Genomic DNA, 17437 nt, shown 5'->3' with positions numbered 1-17437 from the left:
CTTTTTTTGATAAGTCCATCTTCCTTTTTGGTGTTGAAGGGATGTGCACTTGCATCGGCATTTGTAGAACAGCCAATAGGAACGCCCTCTCTCTGACATGATCTGTGATTGGCCAAAGTTTCCCATCATGGCCTCGATTTTCTTAAGCCTGAAAATGGAGCAAAGAGGAGGTGCAGAAGTCTAGTTTTCTCTGAATGCACCTGAATGACAATACGCTCAACGTTTTTATGGAATTTTTGCTCAGTGTTACCAAAAACACTGCCTTTCCTAATTGGAAGTTTTTTGACGCTTTCCAATTTGTTCATATTTCAGACTATTAAATTTATTTGTCCTGTTTTCTATTGTCTTATTTTGAAGAATAATTGTATTGTGCGTGATATACAGAGCCAAAACAAAAACAGCAAGCAAACATAGACCTGTTTCCTGGAATAAAATGCAGTGTGTACTGACAGATGGCAGCCTATGGTAAATTTTACCCATACATAAGTTGGCAGTGGTTCCCAACTGGTCCAGCAATGGGGTCCAGATTTCTCCTTAGCCATTTGTTCAAGGTCCACACAGTTTAATGCATTCAGCATCATACTTGCGTTTTGCCATGTTGTTGAGCTAGTTTGCCGTCTCTGTCAAGTAGCTGTCAGTAAGTCACTCACCCTACAGCAGGAAACTGAACTTTAAAGTAAAAGTTCTGTGCTGGAAATTTACAGTACTCTAAAATAAAGTGTTTTGTTAACAAACTTGACATGTTCCTTAGTCGCTTGCGGTCCATTCAGAATGGACCTGTGACTCACTTTTGGACCACAACCCACCAGTTGGGACCCATTGCATTAGTGAGAAAAAACATAAATGCTTTGTCCAACTCCAGCAAGTCTGTATGCTTTTTAGTGTGTGTGTGTGTGTGTGTGTGTGCACGTGTGTGTGTGTGTGTGTGTGTGTGTGTGTGTGTGTGTGTCTGTGAGTGTGTGTGAGAGAGAGATTGTGTGTGTTACCGACTCCTCATCTTTCTCTAAAATTTCCCTTGTCTTCACTGCTCTTCTTTTTGTGTGTGCAGGGAGTGAAGCCTGGCAGTTTCGATAAGGTGGCCATTCCTGAGGTGAAGGAAATTATAGAGGGCTGCATCAGAACAAACAAGGATGAGAGGTGAGACACACACACACACACACACACACACACACTCACAGATCAAAGCCAGACACGGCATTGTTGATATTTAGTATTATCTTTGGATTTATAGATGCTATATGGACGCCGGCACGCCGCCATGACTTTGGCAAGATTTCCATTCAGTTTCTAACTTTATTTAAAAATAAAAGATTACAGTAACAACACCGCTACACCCAGTAATGTTTGATAACAAAATCACCCTTTTCTCTAAATCCTGTTCTGATTCACAGCTGCTTGGTCAGAAATAAAAACTCTTCTGTTGGCTCTCTGCTCATGCTGTGGGTCTGCCAAATCATCCACCGTACCCTCCAGTCTGCTGCTTTAGAAACTCAACTAAACCAAACTTTCCCCCTCCCTCTCTTTCACTCTTTGTTTTTCTTCACAGTCCAAAAACTGGTCTCTTGGTGAAGAATAGTCACATGATTGGCGGTCTGTCATCCAACTTGTTTTTTTGACACAGTGTGAAATATATGTGGAACACTGTCCCTGGACTAAATGTCCCAACAGATAAATTGAACACTGTGTCTGAACCATTAGATTATCAGCTGGAGACCAGCTCACAAGGCATCGCCAGTCTTATATATATCTAATTTTTGTTCTTCTTGTTCCTCTAGGTATGCTATAAAGATACTGCTGAACCATGCGTTCTTCCAGGAGGACACGGGGGTCAGGGTTGAACTGGCAGAAGAGGATGATGGGGAAATGATCGCCATCAAACTGTGGCTCAGGATAGAAGACGTCAAGAAGCTCAAAGGTATATAAAGGAATATTTTTCATCTAATTACGATCTTTTTTATGTAGAAGAAATTGTAATAGGAATATTTTTGTAGTTCCCAAAGTCTTAGCCCTATAGACGTATACATTTAACCTATTTGTCACGATTCAGCACTTATATTGGTAAACAACCAAAAGATTTTGATAACTCCCAAGAAAACAGAGGGACAGCTGATTGACCAACCATTTGTATTTTGTTTGTAGGCAAATACAAAGACAACGAAGCCATCGAGTTCTCTTTTGACCTGAACAAGGACGTCCCTGAAGATGTGGCCCAGGAAATGGTACGTACAGTGCTGATGAATGGATGGACAGATGGTGGTGCGAGTAGCGGGAGAACGTGACGGATTTAGGCAAGAAAAGAAAAGACAGAAGGGAGAGAACTATGTAGTCAAAGAGATGAAAACGGGAGGGTTTGATGTGTGAAATGAAAAATCGAAGGGTTGTAAGTGTGTGACTTCACCTAACTCCACAGGTTGAGTCTGGCTACGTTGCCGAGGCTGACCACAAGACCATGGCCAAGGCTATCAAGGACCGCGTGTCTCTGATCCGAAGAAAGCGAGAACAGAGGCAGCTGGTACGAGAGGAACAGGAGAAGAGAAAACTGGAGATTGAACAACAACAGCTGCAGCAACAGCAACAGCAACAACAACAACAACAACAGCAGCAGCAGCAGCAGCAGCAACAGGAGACACACAAATCTTCACACACACAGGTTTGTGAAACCGTAAGCTAGCTTGCATCGTTTAATGTCTGTAAGATCAAACAGTTCACATGGTCGTTTTTCCTGTCGTAGAATTGAGTATTTGAATGAAGACCACATGGACTTGACTCTTGCTTGTGTTTGTTTGTGTGCAGGTAGAAGCAGAGGAGACGGAGGTGGAGCAGCAGCAGCTTCACTATCAGCAGACTGGCATCTCACACACATGTAAGACAAACTAGAAATAGCACGTAGAGCTGATGTCATTACATTCTACACTGATCTTAGACTATTTCTTGTTCTTTCTTTAAATGAAGCCTTTGTAATGTGTGATTTAAGATTACTGTGAGACCAATGGTCGCAACTTTGTTCCAGCATATCAGTCTCCAAAAATATGTGACAAACGACTGTGTACATCTAACAGAATATTCACCATGAGCCAAGAGGTTTATTCCGGTATCATATTGTCGAAGACTACGTCAATATGCACAAAATATTCCGTTTTTTGATTTAATTCCGACAAAACAATAATCCTACTAAGCTACTGACATGGCTAATGAAAGTTAATATTCCACTAATATTCCCGTGTACATGCAGTTCATTAACAAATGAAATTAAGAGTATGGGAAAGTGGAATGTCTGGAGCTGCTTGTATGGGGTCATATCAGTCTCATAATGAATGAACTCATTCATTATGAATGAATGAATTCGCAGTTGTATTTCGGACTCACTAATGCACACGATCTGTTTCGCAAATGCACACGCTCTGGTTCACAAATAAAATTTTTATGCAAACTTGTAATATAAATTCGGAATGCACACGCTCTGCTTCACAAATATTATTTTGAGGCACACTTGTAATATAAATTCACAGATCATGCGAATCGCTGAATATGCATTTACAAACTACTTTTCATTTGTGAACCTCTACATTTGTGAGAGAAATCTGTGTGGTGAATTTTGAGACTCCCCTGACGTCGCAGGTCAACGAACGTCACCATTGGCTGATAAATCTGTCAATCAAATTTATGATTCTGATTGAATCATAAAATTTGGGCTTTTTCTTCTGGGCAAGTGTCCCTACCCTAAACCCTGCAAACTGTTGGTTTGTTGGTCTGTGTACAGCACATGGAGCTCACAGACAAGATGTCATGTGTTGCAAACCGTGGTAAAAAACCCTAACTGAGATGCATATTCTAAATGCCCACTATATATGTCCAAAGAATGCTCCCAAAACCCAAATAATATTGGCATATCCCATGTCTTAATCGAAATAAAATGCTTCCTTTGGAATAAGGCCTAATTCAGAATATCCAAGTGTAACATGCTGATTCCATGACCCGTATCAAATTAGGAATATTGTCATACTTGGAATAATGGTGGAATGTTACTGTGCATGTAAACGTAGTCAATCCGTGCTTCTCAAAGGCAAGGATGCTTCCTTGGCAGGGCAGGTTCTTCTGCCTGAACTGTAGGCGGGGCCTCTTCAGTGACGCACACCTGGGCACTCGCTAGCCTGTTCCAATGTGTGTTCACTGAATGCTAGTAAGGAGTCTTGCCTAGCCTCTATAGAATTATATTTCTATAGAGGCTAGGCAAGACTCCTTATAGAATTATATTTCTATAGAGGCTAGGCAAGACTCCTTACTAGCATTCAGTGAACACACATTGGAACAGGCTAGCGAGTGCCCAGGTGTGCGTCACTGAAGAGGCCTCACCTCCGGTTCAGGCAAATCCTGGGAAAAGAATTGTGGGTTCCTTATACCTGCTTTGGATACACACATAAAAATTGAAAATTCTCAGGACGAAGGACTCAGTTCTTGGTAGAATTCGAAGGATCCTTGACACTGGAACAGTCTTTCGACAGGATGATGTAGCCTCCTTGAAATTCAGGAGGTTAAGGATCCTTCCTTGACTTTGAGAAGCACTTAGTGTCTTGCTGTAAATCAGGGGCAGCCATTGTTGAGTTACAAGTGTGGCACACAATTAACTGTCATCCTATTGCCATCTGAAAATGCACTGGAACTGACTGTTAATTCTTCCTCCCTTTAATTGTATGCCACTAAAGTTCTTACAATGCGTTTTTACAAACCAGTAGAAAATTTGAATGTAAAATTCCTACAGAGATATACAGATCATTCTCACGTCGAAGTACATTTTTAGAAATCATAACATGATTGTGAGCCAATGTCCAAGTTATTACTTTAAGATGGAGTTTATTAGACTGATATGTAGACACAGGACTGAAGGTGACCCTCCTGATGTCTTAACACATCTCTTTCTGTCTCTCTCAGCTGAAGGAGGTCTGGACAGCGGCCAAGGTTCCTCCGTTTTCTCCTCAGACTCCCCCCACCTGGGTCAGCTGACCATGTCGTACAGCTGCCCCCCCTCCTCCCACCCCCCTTCCCAGCCCCAAACCCCCTACCCCTCCACCCCCTCTGCTAACCCACAGCAGCACCCAGGCTATGCCCAGCCGCCGCAGCAAATGGTGAGTTGTGATGCTCGGCATTACGTACGTGTAGGTTTGATTAGCACTGATGAGGTCATGTTCAACACATCTGTGAGCAGCCTTACGCTCGCAGGTGTGCTGACCACGACTGGTCAGTTTGAAGTGAGCATTGCAGTGTGTTTTGGAGTGGGAGTGAGTAGGAATGAAGTTTGCAGTGTTGCTGAGTAGGATGGGAATGGCGGGTGTTTGTTGAACTATGCACAAGAGCATGTTGTGATGGGTTTTTATGTGAAGCTGATCCCCTCTGACCTGAAGAAGAGGAGTACTAGAAGGTATTTGATTTCTTTCCTGCCTACTGAGGCTTTAACTTGCAGTATTATACAGAGATAAAGCAACACAATCAGTCAGCCAATATTAAAGACACTAAAGGAAGCTCAGCCATCCAAGCAGTCAGTTTATTCTCAGCTAGTCAGTCCAGCAGACCAGTAACCCAGGTAGTCAGTCAACCACTTACTCTCACATTATGCTAGCTAACCTTTCATTTTCTGATGTATTTCATCTTAGAAGACTGGAAGTCACTTTATCCTCAGCTACTACATGTCATGCATCTCTCCGTCCTTCGATTCTCTCAGCTGTTTACCTCGTTCTTTCTCCTTCTCTCAATCCTCCTTGTTCTTCATGTTAAAAGCCATATTTTTTTTAAATGCCCCCACATCTATACATCAACTTCTTACATTTGTCATTCACTCACTTACTATTTTTTTGTTATAGTTGTTATGTTGTATATTGCTTTGTTTTTGTATTTTTAAATTTCTTTTACACATTGATAATCGGGCATATTTGCTTGGAAGCACATCAGCCTTCATGTTTTTTTGCTCTGCTCATGCAGAAGCATTATATTCCAGCCCAGTTGTAATAAGACAGTGTTGGCACTATACATTTCTGCAAGCCACAGATACACTACCTTTGTATGTTTCATATGTATCATATCAACATTTCTGAAGTGATGAGGTATATGAGCTGATTTTGTCATCAGGAGACTGAGGGGCTCGCGGATGGCGTTTCACCTTGGTGAGATGCGTGCCAAGCTGCAACAAAACCAGTTGTTTTTTAGCGATTCATCACAGCGTTTCCAGCGGCTTTTCTGCTACCAAACGTGGTTGTTTTTTAGTGACCTGTCATCACATTTCCAGCTGTGATTGTGCCACAAAAACTGGCCAAGACATGATATTTTCCTGACCATAAACAAGTTGTTTTTGTGGCTAAACCTTAACATATGTTAACCACATAAAGAAATGTAAAGAAAGGCTAAGTTTCAAAGTATCTGCTACATGATAATGTGCAAATGTGACATATCCTAAAACTCCCTTTTACTAGCCTGGTGTGGCTACAAATTTTAACAAATAAAGGCCTGTCTCAACCAGATGCCTGGTCTGGTTGCCAAGCAGTTTACCTCTTTCATAGAAGTTCTTCAAATGTATAAAATCAGGTTGTTGGTTATGTCAAATTATGTGTCCATTCCGTAACTCGCTGTCTGTCGGAGCTAAATTCGATGAATGATTCCTAATTGATATATTATCTGAATCTGAATTTGCCTGTTGATTTCAGTGATTTAAGCAAACAATAGCCCGGGCTATTAATTGAAGTTATACGGTATCCGTGGTTTGCAGAAACGTGCATTGGCAGCATTTATTATTATGGTGTTTGGGTTCATATTCAGGGAAGAACAACAAACAAGTGGTCTTCAGAGAGAGAGATTATTCACCTCAGATATGACATAAAACTTTTTCTGAAACTCTTTATAATCTTTATAATGAAATATAATAATAATTGGAGTTATGCCACTTTTGTTTATTTGCTTGTCTGTTCACTCCTATTTAATACTGATATATATCTTCATGATGTTGACTGAGCACGGTTTCCACTCCTCTCCTGTGACCCAGGATTTTTGTATCTTAGCTCTCTTAACTCAGCTGCTTGTTGACCTTTCAGCAGCAGATGAGTCTTAATTCCTTGCTCAAGAGCACCTTTATACGTACCTATGAATTTCTTATTTAATTTCCCACTTAAGGCATTTCCATCTGGTGACCTTTTGGGTACATGATCCAGTTTAGCAGCACCTACACGACACTGACTGATACTGTTCAGCTGGATGATACTTCAGTCTGTACTGTAGGCTGATTGACTGAATAATTTAATGATGGTTTGGGCTTATTTTTAGGACATTTCTCAAAAGGCTTATTTCTTAATCCGATGTTGTTCTGTGCAGACAAATTGACTCACAGACAGACTGGTTTATCACATTAAATAATTACGATTATCTTAAATAACCATTGTCTCCTTTTATGTAACATCGTGTAAATATGTTTATTTATTTTGTTTTAAAATGATTTTTTCAGTTTCTTGTGTCATTTTTCTGTTTTAGTGTGTGTTTCATTTGGTTTTACTGCATTTGTTCATAAGTTATTGTACATTTCTTTGTGATATTTGTGTTTTTCTTTGTTATCAGTAAGGTTTCACTCGAAATTTGTTGATGGAAAACCTGAAGTGTTACTCCCTGATGCAGTGATCTGTCCCACACAGAAATAGTTTCTCTCTTTAATTAATCTTATTATAATTTAGGAGCTGTTACTTTGCTTTTTTATGCATTAAGTTGTAGTTATGGATTTTATTTTCTAAATTGAAATGTTAAACTGTCACGTAGCATCACCTCTTTCATCATATGATTGATTTTCTCAATGTGTTCTTCACTTAACCTCCAAGTTTTCAAACGTGTCTCTTTAGTTTGTGTTTTTAAATGATTTTATTGCTGTTTTCTGTGTTTCGATCATTATTTGTGTTAATTTCTTTGTGTTTGTTTCCCATGTCGTTCCCACCCTCTTCTATCCTCCCTCCCCGGCCCACAGCCTGCGTTGCGCCGTCGTCGCAGTCGTAGCATGTCTGTTTGCGTCCCCCCCTCCTCCTACTCTTTTTCCCATGCTCTTCTGCCCCTGGCCATTCCGCCAAAGCAGCCCTCCACCCCTCCTCCAGACCTGTCCTCCTCATCCTCCTACACCACCGCCACCACCTCCCCCTGCATGCCTCTCGCTGCCGAGAGGGACACATTCGCTGGGCGCCTCTCCAAGGCCCTGGAGACAGTCCTACCCCTTCACTCTGCCTCCTCTCTGCCCAGAGCCAGGCAGCGGAGGGCCAGCCTACCTGCCCTGTTCTCCACCCCTGTAGGTTCACAAAGCTTCATCCCCAAGAGCCACAGTGGTGGTGCAAACCAGAGAGGAAGCAGAGAGAGGAAGATGAGGGATGTGGGCCACACTGGTGTCTGAAAGTAGATAAAACATCTGTTACAGTGTCATTGTATACAGAAACCCACAATAAAGTGTATTTGTTTCTCACTGCTGGATGACACAGTGAATGAAAGGGCTGCTAATGACTCAGCTTGTATTACTCATACAGGTCTGTGTCACAGCTTTGTACAACAAGCCAAATGAGGAATGCATAAACACCCAAATGGAATCACAAAATTGAATTTATTTGCTAAGTTCATTAAAAATGCACCATCAGATGTGCATCTTGACCTAGTTCAGTACCACTGCAGCCATCCCAGGTTTATACTGCGTGAGCTAAGCCAGTACTGTACGATGGCAAACGTCATTCGTGCAGTATTAAATCAGTAGAAAAATGCTACATCTGTATTCTTAATTTAAGGCATTTCAAGTGGTACTATTTCTAAAGTAGATTAGTATGACCCAAAGTCAAACTTTGTTTACTTTCAGACACTGCTGTGTGTCAGTCATTGTACCCATCCACCTCTCTGTAACTCTCTCTATCTCCCTCTGATAGACCACTATGTGTTCATTTTGAATACAGTGACTGGCTTTATTTTCAACTTTGCTCTATGATACAACTATCTAATATCATGTGCATCTGCCATCAGGAAAATTGAATGACTTTAAGGGGTGGTAGATCGATATATATGTGACAACATTTTCCTTTTGCTTGAGAGTTACAGAAGCTACACAGGCCTTCTCATTTAAGACTAAGTGTCCTGCCTAGAGAAAAAGTGCTACACCCACCATCTTTTTTTAAGAGCTCTCCAACTATTTTGTAGGGCTGCCCCTGACTAAGAATTTTTCTAGTCAACCAATAGTCGTCATTTAGGGCCATTAGTTGACTAGTCGCCCGCATGTTTGTGATATTAATTTAAGTATTAAATGATATATTTTGGGCGGGGCAACACAACGGTTTGAGTTGAAGGTGTGAGAAAGAATAGTATTAGTAACATTGTTAACACTGTGCTACATTACAGAGAAATACAAAAGCGTACTAATGAACCTTCATTAATATAGGCCTATATTTTATCTACAAGTGCACGTCACACACTGAGCGAGCCGCCTGTTAATGACGCTGTGGGCTAATGGGCATGTAGCTACTGACATGTTTCAGATGATACGTCATGTTTGTAGTCAACCAATGAAGATGAGTTTACATATCACCTTGGGTTCGTCCTTCACCTTCTCAAAATGATCCCACACTTTGGATTTCCTGCCCGACATGTTATTAACTAGCCTGTGGAATAACCGCAGGTACCAGCCCTGGAAATTAATGCTGAGTGTGGCATCTTCCAGCCATATAGGTTTTGATTTATTTTGACAGGGCGCAGCTCCCAAAAGAGTTTCATGTTTGGTCTTTTTTCAGTGACGAAGTGACCAATGAAATCTTGCCAACTAATGTCCTTTCTGGTCGACTGTTAGGGGGAAGCCCTAGTTACTGCTAATGTAAACTGAACATGTACAACTGCTACAGCCTCCCATTAAAAGTATTTAACTGGCAAAACACCACTTGATTTTTACTATGAAATAGTCACAGGAAATGCAATGTGTGTTCCAGTGCGCTTAGCACTTCCCACTCTCATTCATCAAAAATACATCTACAAAACAACACAACAGTCATTTTCAGCATTTATTTTTCTGTGACTAAGCAACCAATGAAATCTTGCCGACTAATGACCTTTCTATTCGACTAACGTTCGGTCGGCTATTCAGGCACAGCCTTGCTATTTTTTGCGGCCACTTCGATTTGCTACTAGCTGAAAATCTCTGAACCTTTCAGACAGGGACTGATCTCCCCAATGCTCTGCCAGCATCTTCCTGCTAGAAAAAAATGCTACATGGACACTCGAGGCACTTTTGGGCATTTTGTTAGGCAGCTAACAGTAGAGAGATGACAGGAAATAAGGGGTAAGAGATAGAGCTGGCTAATGACATGCAACTGAAGTTGTTGCTGATGGTCAACGCCTTAACTCCCAGGCCACCAGGATGCATCCTTTTTAGTCTTTTTTCTTTACAAGTGCTGAACAGTAAGCCTGTCTACATTGTCAGATTGCAACTACTTAATGAAAAGATCAACATTCAGCAGAGAGAATCTCTGTGACAAAATATAGTTTTCCTGAGTGCAGTTGTGTCAAGATATTACTAAGCTTAGAGCCAGCATTTGGCCTTTCCTCTCTTTGTATTATATTCTATACTACCCCACTGTGTATCAACCTGCTCTCACGGTGTCTCCCACTGCTACTGTCTTGTCTTTAGGTTGTCTGCCTGTCTTCGTGCTGTACCGGTCTGTCACTTGGCTGTCTGCCTGATTTACTGCAGCTTTGTGTCTCTACTTTACGTGTTCACTTCATCTCATCACTCCTTTTTACAGCTGTTTGGTTTATTCTGTCCTATTCTAACAACATTACTGTGTTTCTAGTGTGGGGAGAGAATATATGTCCCTTTTTTCTCGTTATTGTTTTGAATTGATTCTCTTTAATGCACTGTTTTCTCCATTTCATGTGGGCCTTTGCTGTGGTTCTCTCTGAGTCTCATTCTTAAATCCATTGTATCTCATTATCGCAGCAGCATTCAATGCAGCACTCGTACAGTGCAGGAGGAAGTGCAGGAGGAGCAGGAGCAGGAGCAGGAGCAGGAGGGAGCATCCCCCTCCAAACTCTCCCAGACCCCCCTACTATTTTCTTTCCCTCCATCCCCGAGCGCCCCATTTCCTTCTCACCTCCTCCCACTGGGCCTCCTAAAGCCTACAACACCCAAAGACGCAAGAGCACGTCCATTCTGGAGGCACACACCCGACACTTCCAGCCTGCCTACCCTCGTTATGGGAGCAGCCTGCATCCCTTCTCTGGAATGGAGGGTGGTGAGCCCCCCTCTCTCCTCATGGTCAATCCTGGTTTTGCAGCAGCTGCTCAAAGACTTGGTGTGGGGGAGCCGCTGCATCTCCAAGGACAATCCGACCCAAGTTTGTACGGCTATAAAGACATGAGAGCCGAGCATGAGGAAGCAGTGAGGAGATTAAGTCTAAATCAAGCTGCCTTATTGGACCATTATGAAGCAATGGCGTATGGAGGATACCCAATGACTGCACACCAGCTTGGCCACTTGAGTTTCCATCAGCAGAGGCAAGCAGCAGCTGCAGCTGCCGGTTTGGGTTATGAGCCCGTCCCTCCACCTCAGCCAGGGTTCCTGCACTCACACTTAATGCAAAGAATGAGTGCACACAGCCCAATCCCTCCCATGAGTGCGCCCACTGGTGGCTCCTCGTCATCATCTGACGGCTGCTATCCTCCGCCACAGCACGCCTCCTCTTCTGCTTTCTCTATTTCAGCTCCTGCAGTAATGGCTGAAGCCCCACCACAAACTGGAAGTGTCTTTGAGTTCCATTTAGCTGCAGCCGCTGCCGCTGCAGCTGCTGCTGGAGACCCAAACCTCCTGGCATCCAGACTTTACCGGGCCAGACGGAGCTCCATGGACCTCCCTCTGGAGGACAACACCGGAACTGGATCAGGTGGTTCAGGCACGTACAGCCGTCTCCAGCCGGTGACAGAAGAGTTGTACGCATATGTCAGTCCTGAGCTCCCCTTACCTCCAGGAAGTCTTCTTCTTCACCACATAAGTGCGGCCACTAAAGACAGAAGCCCAGAACCATCCAGTGACTCTATGGCGTCCTCTGACGCCGGAGAGTTCCAGTCACCTCCTCCCCCACCTCTCTCTGCTCCCTTTGACTCCTCAGCCGCTCAATCCATCCCTCACTCGTCCTCCACTGCGCTCTACGACTCACCTGGAGCAGCGTTCCCCATAGATCCCCAGGGACACCCACCCTCCATGCAGGGCTTCCTCCCTGCCACTCCATCCACTGAGCTTGGGGGAGCACCACCGACCCAGCTGGAGTCTCTGATCCAGGGTGCCTGGGCTCGGCATGGAGGGGTGGTACCAGCACAGCCGGATATGACATACCATGAGTCATTGCTGGCAATGCAGGCTGCTAACCCCGCTCTGGTACTGAGTTTAGACCTTAAAAGCACCCCGACACCTCTGGGTCAATTACTAGTTGAAATTAGTTGCTTTTTAGCAATCAGCTGTCGATTATGGCTTATTTTTCTTTATTGTTTGACTACAAATTGTCAGCATCTGAAAGGTTGAGAACTTACATTGCCTTTGACCTTTTTTTTCACAATCTTGTGCCTATAAGGTCATTTGCCAGTTTGCAATTGTAAAACATCAAACTTATTGATTAGAGTAGGTAGATAGAAAATGGTTTTACCCATCAGGTAAAGTGAACCCCTCCATGAAAAGCAGCTGCATTAATTCATACTAGTAATTTGACCCAGAGGTAATTATACCAATCCCTGTTGTTTTTTTACCCTACCGACCCAGGAGCCCCAGCTGATGCTTACTTATAGTCTTTGGTTGTGATTTTAATCCTCTCCAGTCATATCGACACTACAGAGAGAGTCTCATGGTCTGCCTTCAAAATGTCTAACATTATTCATTCATCGATTAGAGAGGAAAAATTTGTTGGTCAAGAGCGCAGCTTCAGGGGCTGAGTCCACCAAAGCATTGTTACCCAAGGCCAGCATATTTTTTTAATTCTTTGGGAATGAGAGCACTACATATTTTACGCTACGATGCAGACACCAGCAGCATGATAAAGCGCTAAGCGTGTGTTCTGTGCTGCATGTTTAGCTTCTAGTTTCTGAGCTCCAAAAGTTGAAAATTGTTCATCTTTGGGTAAAACACTGTGTTTTTCAGTGTCACTTTTTACTTACCCATCCATCATGGTGGTGGAAGAACAAATACCAGAGACCAACCATCACATCTTACATGCACAAGTGCTGAACAACAACAATGGAGGAGAAATATGTTAATATACTGTATATACTGTATATTAATATGTTTCCTGTCGTGAACCCACACAGACCAGTGGGTCCATCTTCTCTCCCTATGTGCTTCAGCCTTCCCCTCATCCAGAGCTAGTACTCTTAATTATTATTTCTGCGTATATTCCATATCATAGCAACCACACGCAACCAAACCAAAGCATTACACGTGAAAAAAACACTGTGCTCTTGAACGCTTCCAGCTGGGCGTTTCCTTGGAAACACCTGGCGTTTTGAGCTGGGAAAATGGCTTTGGTGGACACGGGGCCTAACTCAGCACGACCTCAGTAAAAATGTATAGATGAGGGCACGACCCAGAGCTACATCTGGAAACAGGCAAGACCAGAAACATTTGATTTGAAGTCCCAACATAAAACTCAGTATCGTGAGTTGAGAATAATTCTTTTAAAAGCAACATTAGGAAGGAAGTCTTTGAGACAAACTCTGGTGTACCAGCTTTATATGCAGTCTAAGCCCCCTCCTGTCTGTTTTTATGTTGTGTATTTCATTTATTTTGTCAGTATCAGTAAGTAAAATTTTGTCTGTATGTTCATATATGAATGTATATGAGAAATGTGTGTTTGTGGGGGTATACTGTATGTATGGTATACTCACATCTTTGCTCGTACAAATCCAAAGTCCGTTTGGTCCTAGGACGACATTTACTACCTTGAATGGTAATCATGTCTGTAAAACTTTAAATTGTTAGTCATATATTCTATACACCTGCACATTGAATATTATGGTAGGAATCCAAGAAAATCAAAGTATGATAAAGCTGTGAGACTTTGTTGATTTGTATGGACAAACACACAGAAACATACAACAAAACCGATGGGGGCTTAGACAAATCTCACAATGTAACCTCACAGATAGACATTTTATTTGTATATTTTAGATTCCTTCTGTTGTTTTGTGTTGTACTTCCTAAAGATCCTGGCTCTCAGTCGGGTCTTTATTATAGCATATTGTGTTGTCATTTCCTGCCCAGACTGAAAATCAACTTCCTCCACAAGGATCAAAAGTCACACTTCAGATTCATTAAACCCTTTGAACACTGATGTTATCAGTGTCACCTCTTTCTTTGTTTACATTAAACCACTTACGATCACTGGCCTTTCTTTCTCACATTTTCTGTCTTCTGTTTTTTTTTTTTTTTCATGTCATTTATCTTAAGTTTACTATCTTTCTGTTCAGTTTACTTCAGTTTGCTTATTGGATCTCAGTGCTGTGAAATTCTTTATTGTCTTTATGTGACTGCTTATGATGTTAGGAGAAGGTAGGACGCAGCGTGTCTGGTGCAACATACTTGTGTAAGCTCCCACCACACTTTGTGAGGGTTGGCTTCATGACAAGTAGGAAGTTGCAAACAGCCATCTAAGGGTTGTGATGTCTGTGTGCTGCTGTTCTGCAGTGCTGTAGATTATTCAAAAGATTCAGGAAGGAAAAGTACAGCTTTGTTTGGCTTGCTGCTCAATGCACCAGTGTCAGGAATCAAAAATACCAACGTTTGACGTGACTGGAAATAAAAGGAAACCCTCAACATTTCAGACCACTCAAACTTTCTTTAGGGGCTTTTAAAAGTTTTTGTCAGAGTTTTTTTTCCTAATTAGAGCACAACAAAGGCAGAATTTAGGACACTTCATACAGTGTCAGGATGATATGTCAAAAACCGAAACGTACTTAGAAAATGTATTCTCTAATGATTGTCAAAACTTTCCGAATGTGATCAGGTAATGTGTCAGATAAGCTCAGGAATATTTGCAGTTTCAGGGTGCTTTCAAACCTGTCCTGTATGGTTCAGTTCAATCCACCTCAAGTTCGTTTGCCCCCTAAGTGCGGTTTATTTGGGCAGGTATGAACACAGCAATCACAATCAGCTGCACACGAAAACAATCAGACCAAGACCTTCATGAAGAGGTGGTCTCGGTCTGGTTACAACTGAACTCTGGTGCGGTTCGTTTGTGGTGAGAATGTGGATCTGAACCAACCGCGGTCACATGACACATTGTTTGGGTTAAACATGAGCATGTTACAGTCCTGGAGGATTATTAATGTGCACCTCCTCCTGTACTGCCTTAATATGCACATTCAGCACATCCAATGCATCAAAACATTGTTTTCTAGTTGGAGCCGTGCCTCGTTTTCAAACTGTATGGTTTGACTAAAATGAACAATGACAGCAATATAGTCCACGATGAGCAGCGCTAAAATCAACCTGCGTAGTTGTCCCTCCATTGTAACATTGGCACAAGTGTCACATTTATCTTGCAAGTGCACTCAACGTTTGTTTTCTTCCTGCATTTTTCCCACATGGAAATTCTGACCAATCAAGAGCAGCCTTCTTGCGCAGGCATTTGATCTGGTCTGCTTGTAAATGCTGCTGTGAGAACATGAACCAACTCTGGGCAATTATACAGCTTTATAACAAAATGAGTCCCTGATTCGGACCAAAGCAACCGAACTCTTGGTCTGAAAGCACCCTTAAGCTTTTGGTTTTACTACCTAATTATCATTAGGAACAGGTAGAGTTGGCCACCGCAATAATGACAAGGGGTGTACACACCAGTTTAGGAGTCATGCTTCGGTACGAGTTCAGTACACATGGAAAAAAATATGCATAAAAAGATATTTCATTTCATTTGTTTTGAACAGACAGTAATGCAAGCGTCAAAGACGGACAACATCCTCCTGAAGGGAACTGAAGTGAATTTTGCCCACTGACCTACAACTTTGGAAAGTGAAAATACAAAATGCGAAGAATAATTAAAAACAAACTTGTGCATCCAGACATTTATCATCCAAGTGATTAGCACCTCTGGGTGATGCCATTGAATATGGGTTTGCATGTTGGTTGTGTTTCCACTCATAGACCCTAAAACAGTGGCGCAACGCCAACACACTATCTTCATCTTATACACAACTCTCTCTCAGTTGGTGTTGTACTGGACTTGGAACCTGCAGGCAGGTCTTCCAACTGCAGTGTTGTATTTGCACTCGCCTTAGGGTGACTGATTTCACGCCAATCCACCTTTGTCCACTTGTTGGTACGTCAGCATATGTAGTTAATGGCGTATGGCTATCCATGACAGTTTGGTACAAATATACAAGCCATCACAGCCCTAATAATGAGTCATATTATGTCCTACATCAGCCCTAATAAAATAGATCAAAGATGATGCCTGTGTTCAGATATTTTAGGAAAAAACAGCAGTGTTGTGAGTTGTTTTAAGTGTTTGGTGTCAGTACTCCAGCTTCTACTTTGTGCTTCATTGACTTATTATCACTACCAATCACTTAGGGTCTGACCTGCATGTAAAAAAAATCCCTGTACTTACACCCTGCCTAACCCCAGTACTGTGCCTGTGCTATGTTACACTACAAACTGTGTATATGCGTACAGTTATTGGTGTGCATATATCTGTTGCCATTTAGATGGATGTACACGTGTTGTCCGTGTGCATGTGTGTATACACAAGAAGATTTAGACTAAAACTGACCTCTAGAGAACAGCAGAAGTACCTTGTGTTTGCACTCATGTACGTTCTGGTTCCCGAGCTACAAACACGTTCTGACTATTTCTTGTTTTTCTCTCTTCTTGTTACCAATCTTTCTTGATTTCCCATCCCTGTCCTCCACCCTTTCATGTCCTACAACTTCCTTTCTGTCCATCTTTCTGTCTGTCTCTCTCTTAATCCGTTTCTCAGCAGCAGGTTCAGGTTCCCACCCCTCAGCCCACTCCAGGACCCCCTCTGGTCCCTGCCACCACCCAGCCAGCTCCTCCTGGGACCTCCCAACAGGTGAGACAACCTCAGAGAGTCACTTTCTATACATCCAAACTTCTTCCCGTCTCTTCTCCTGTTTCATAACTTTTCACCCACTTCTAATACCACATCACCTTAAAGTCCAAACCCCATATAGATGAAATGCAAAAATAACTCCACCCTATTTTTTGTGCTTATACAGCAATACTTGTATGTCGGCTTTCTCTTTGAAGTGCCTTTGCTCGAAGGTAACCACTCCCACAGAGCTGGCACTTTGCCCGCAGTAATACCACAGTCTTTGTGAAGACCTGCGTTTGCCCCCAGCACAAACTACTGCGATGAACTAATTGCAGCCCTAAACTGATTTGATTGAGCATGAAATT

The 17437-nt window shown here is 42.4% G+C and overlaps 1 protein-coding gene across 13 annotated transcripts in view; it reads left to right on the top strand.

Moving 5' to 3' along the window:
* Positions 1-17437, top strand: part of wnk1b (WNK lysine deficient protein kinase 1b) — a 151169-nt gene that overhangs the window by 91604 nt on the left and 42128 nt on the right. For 8 of the 13 annotated variants that reach the window (XR_013490400.1, XM_078165230.1, XM_033614808.2 and 5 more), the window contains exons 6-13: positions 1049-1137; positions 1776-1915; positions 2140-2219; positions 2411-2650; positions 2794-2863; positions 4930-5123; positions 10976-12409; positions 16998-17090. Coding sequence is in view for 12 of the 13 variants with exons in the window: in XM_078165230.1 (XP_078021356.1) it covers positions 1049-1137; positions 1776-1915; positions 2140-2219; positions 2411-2650; positions 2794-2863; positions 4930-5123; positions 10976-12409; positions 16998-17090 (2340 nt within the window). In the remaining variant the exon portion in view is untranslated. The remainder of the gene's footprint in view (positions 1-1048; positions 1138-1775; positions 1916-2139; positions 2220-2410; positions 2651-2793; positions 2864-4929; positions 5124-10975; positions 12410-16997; positions 17091-17437) is intronic. The other 5 variants (XM_033614812.2, XM_078165232.1, XM_078165231.1 and 2 more) reach the window with 4 other exon arrangements.

Source organism: Epinephelus lanceolatus, chromosome 23 (genome assembly GCF_041903045.1).
Source record: "Epinephelus lanceolatus isolate andai-2023 chromosome 23, ASM4190304v1, whole genome shotgun sequence".
In the NCBI taxonomy this organism is placed as follows: Eukaryota; Metazoa; Chordata; class Actinopteri; order Perciformes; family Serranidae; genus Epinephelus; species Epinephelus lanceolatus.
The sequence above is the reverse complement of the archived record's forward strand: the minus strand, read 5'-3'. Positions and strand labels throughout refer to the sequence as shown.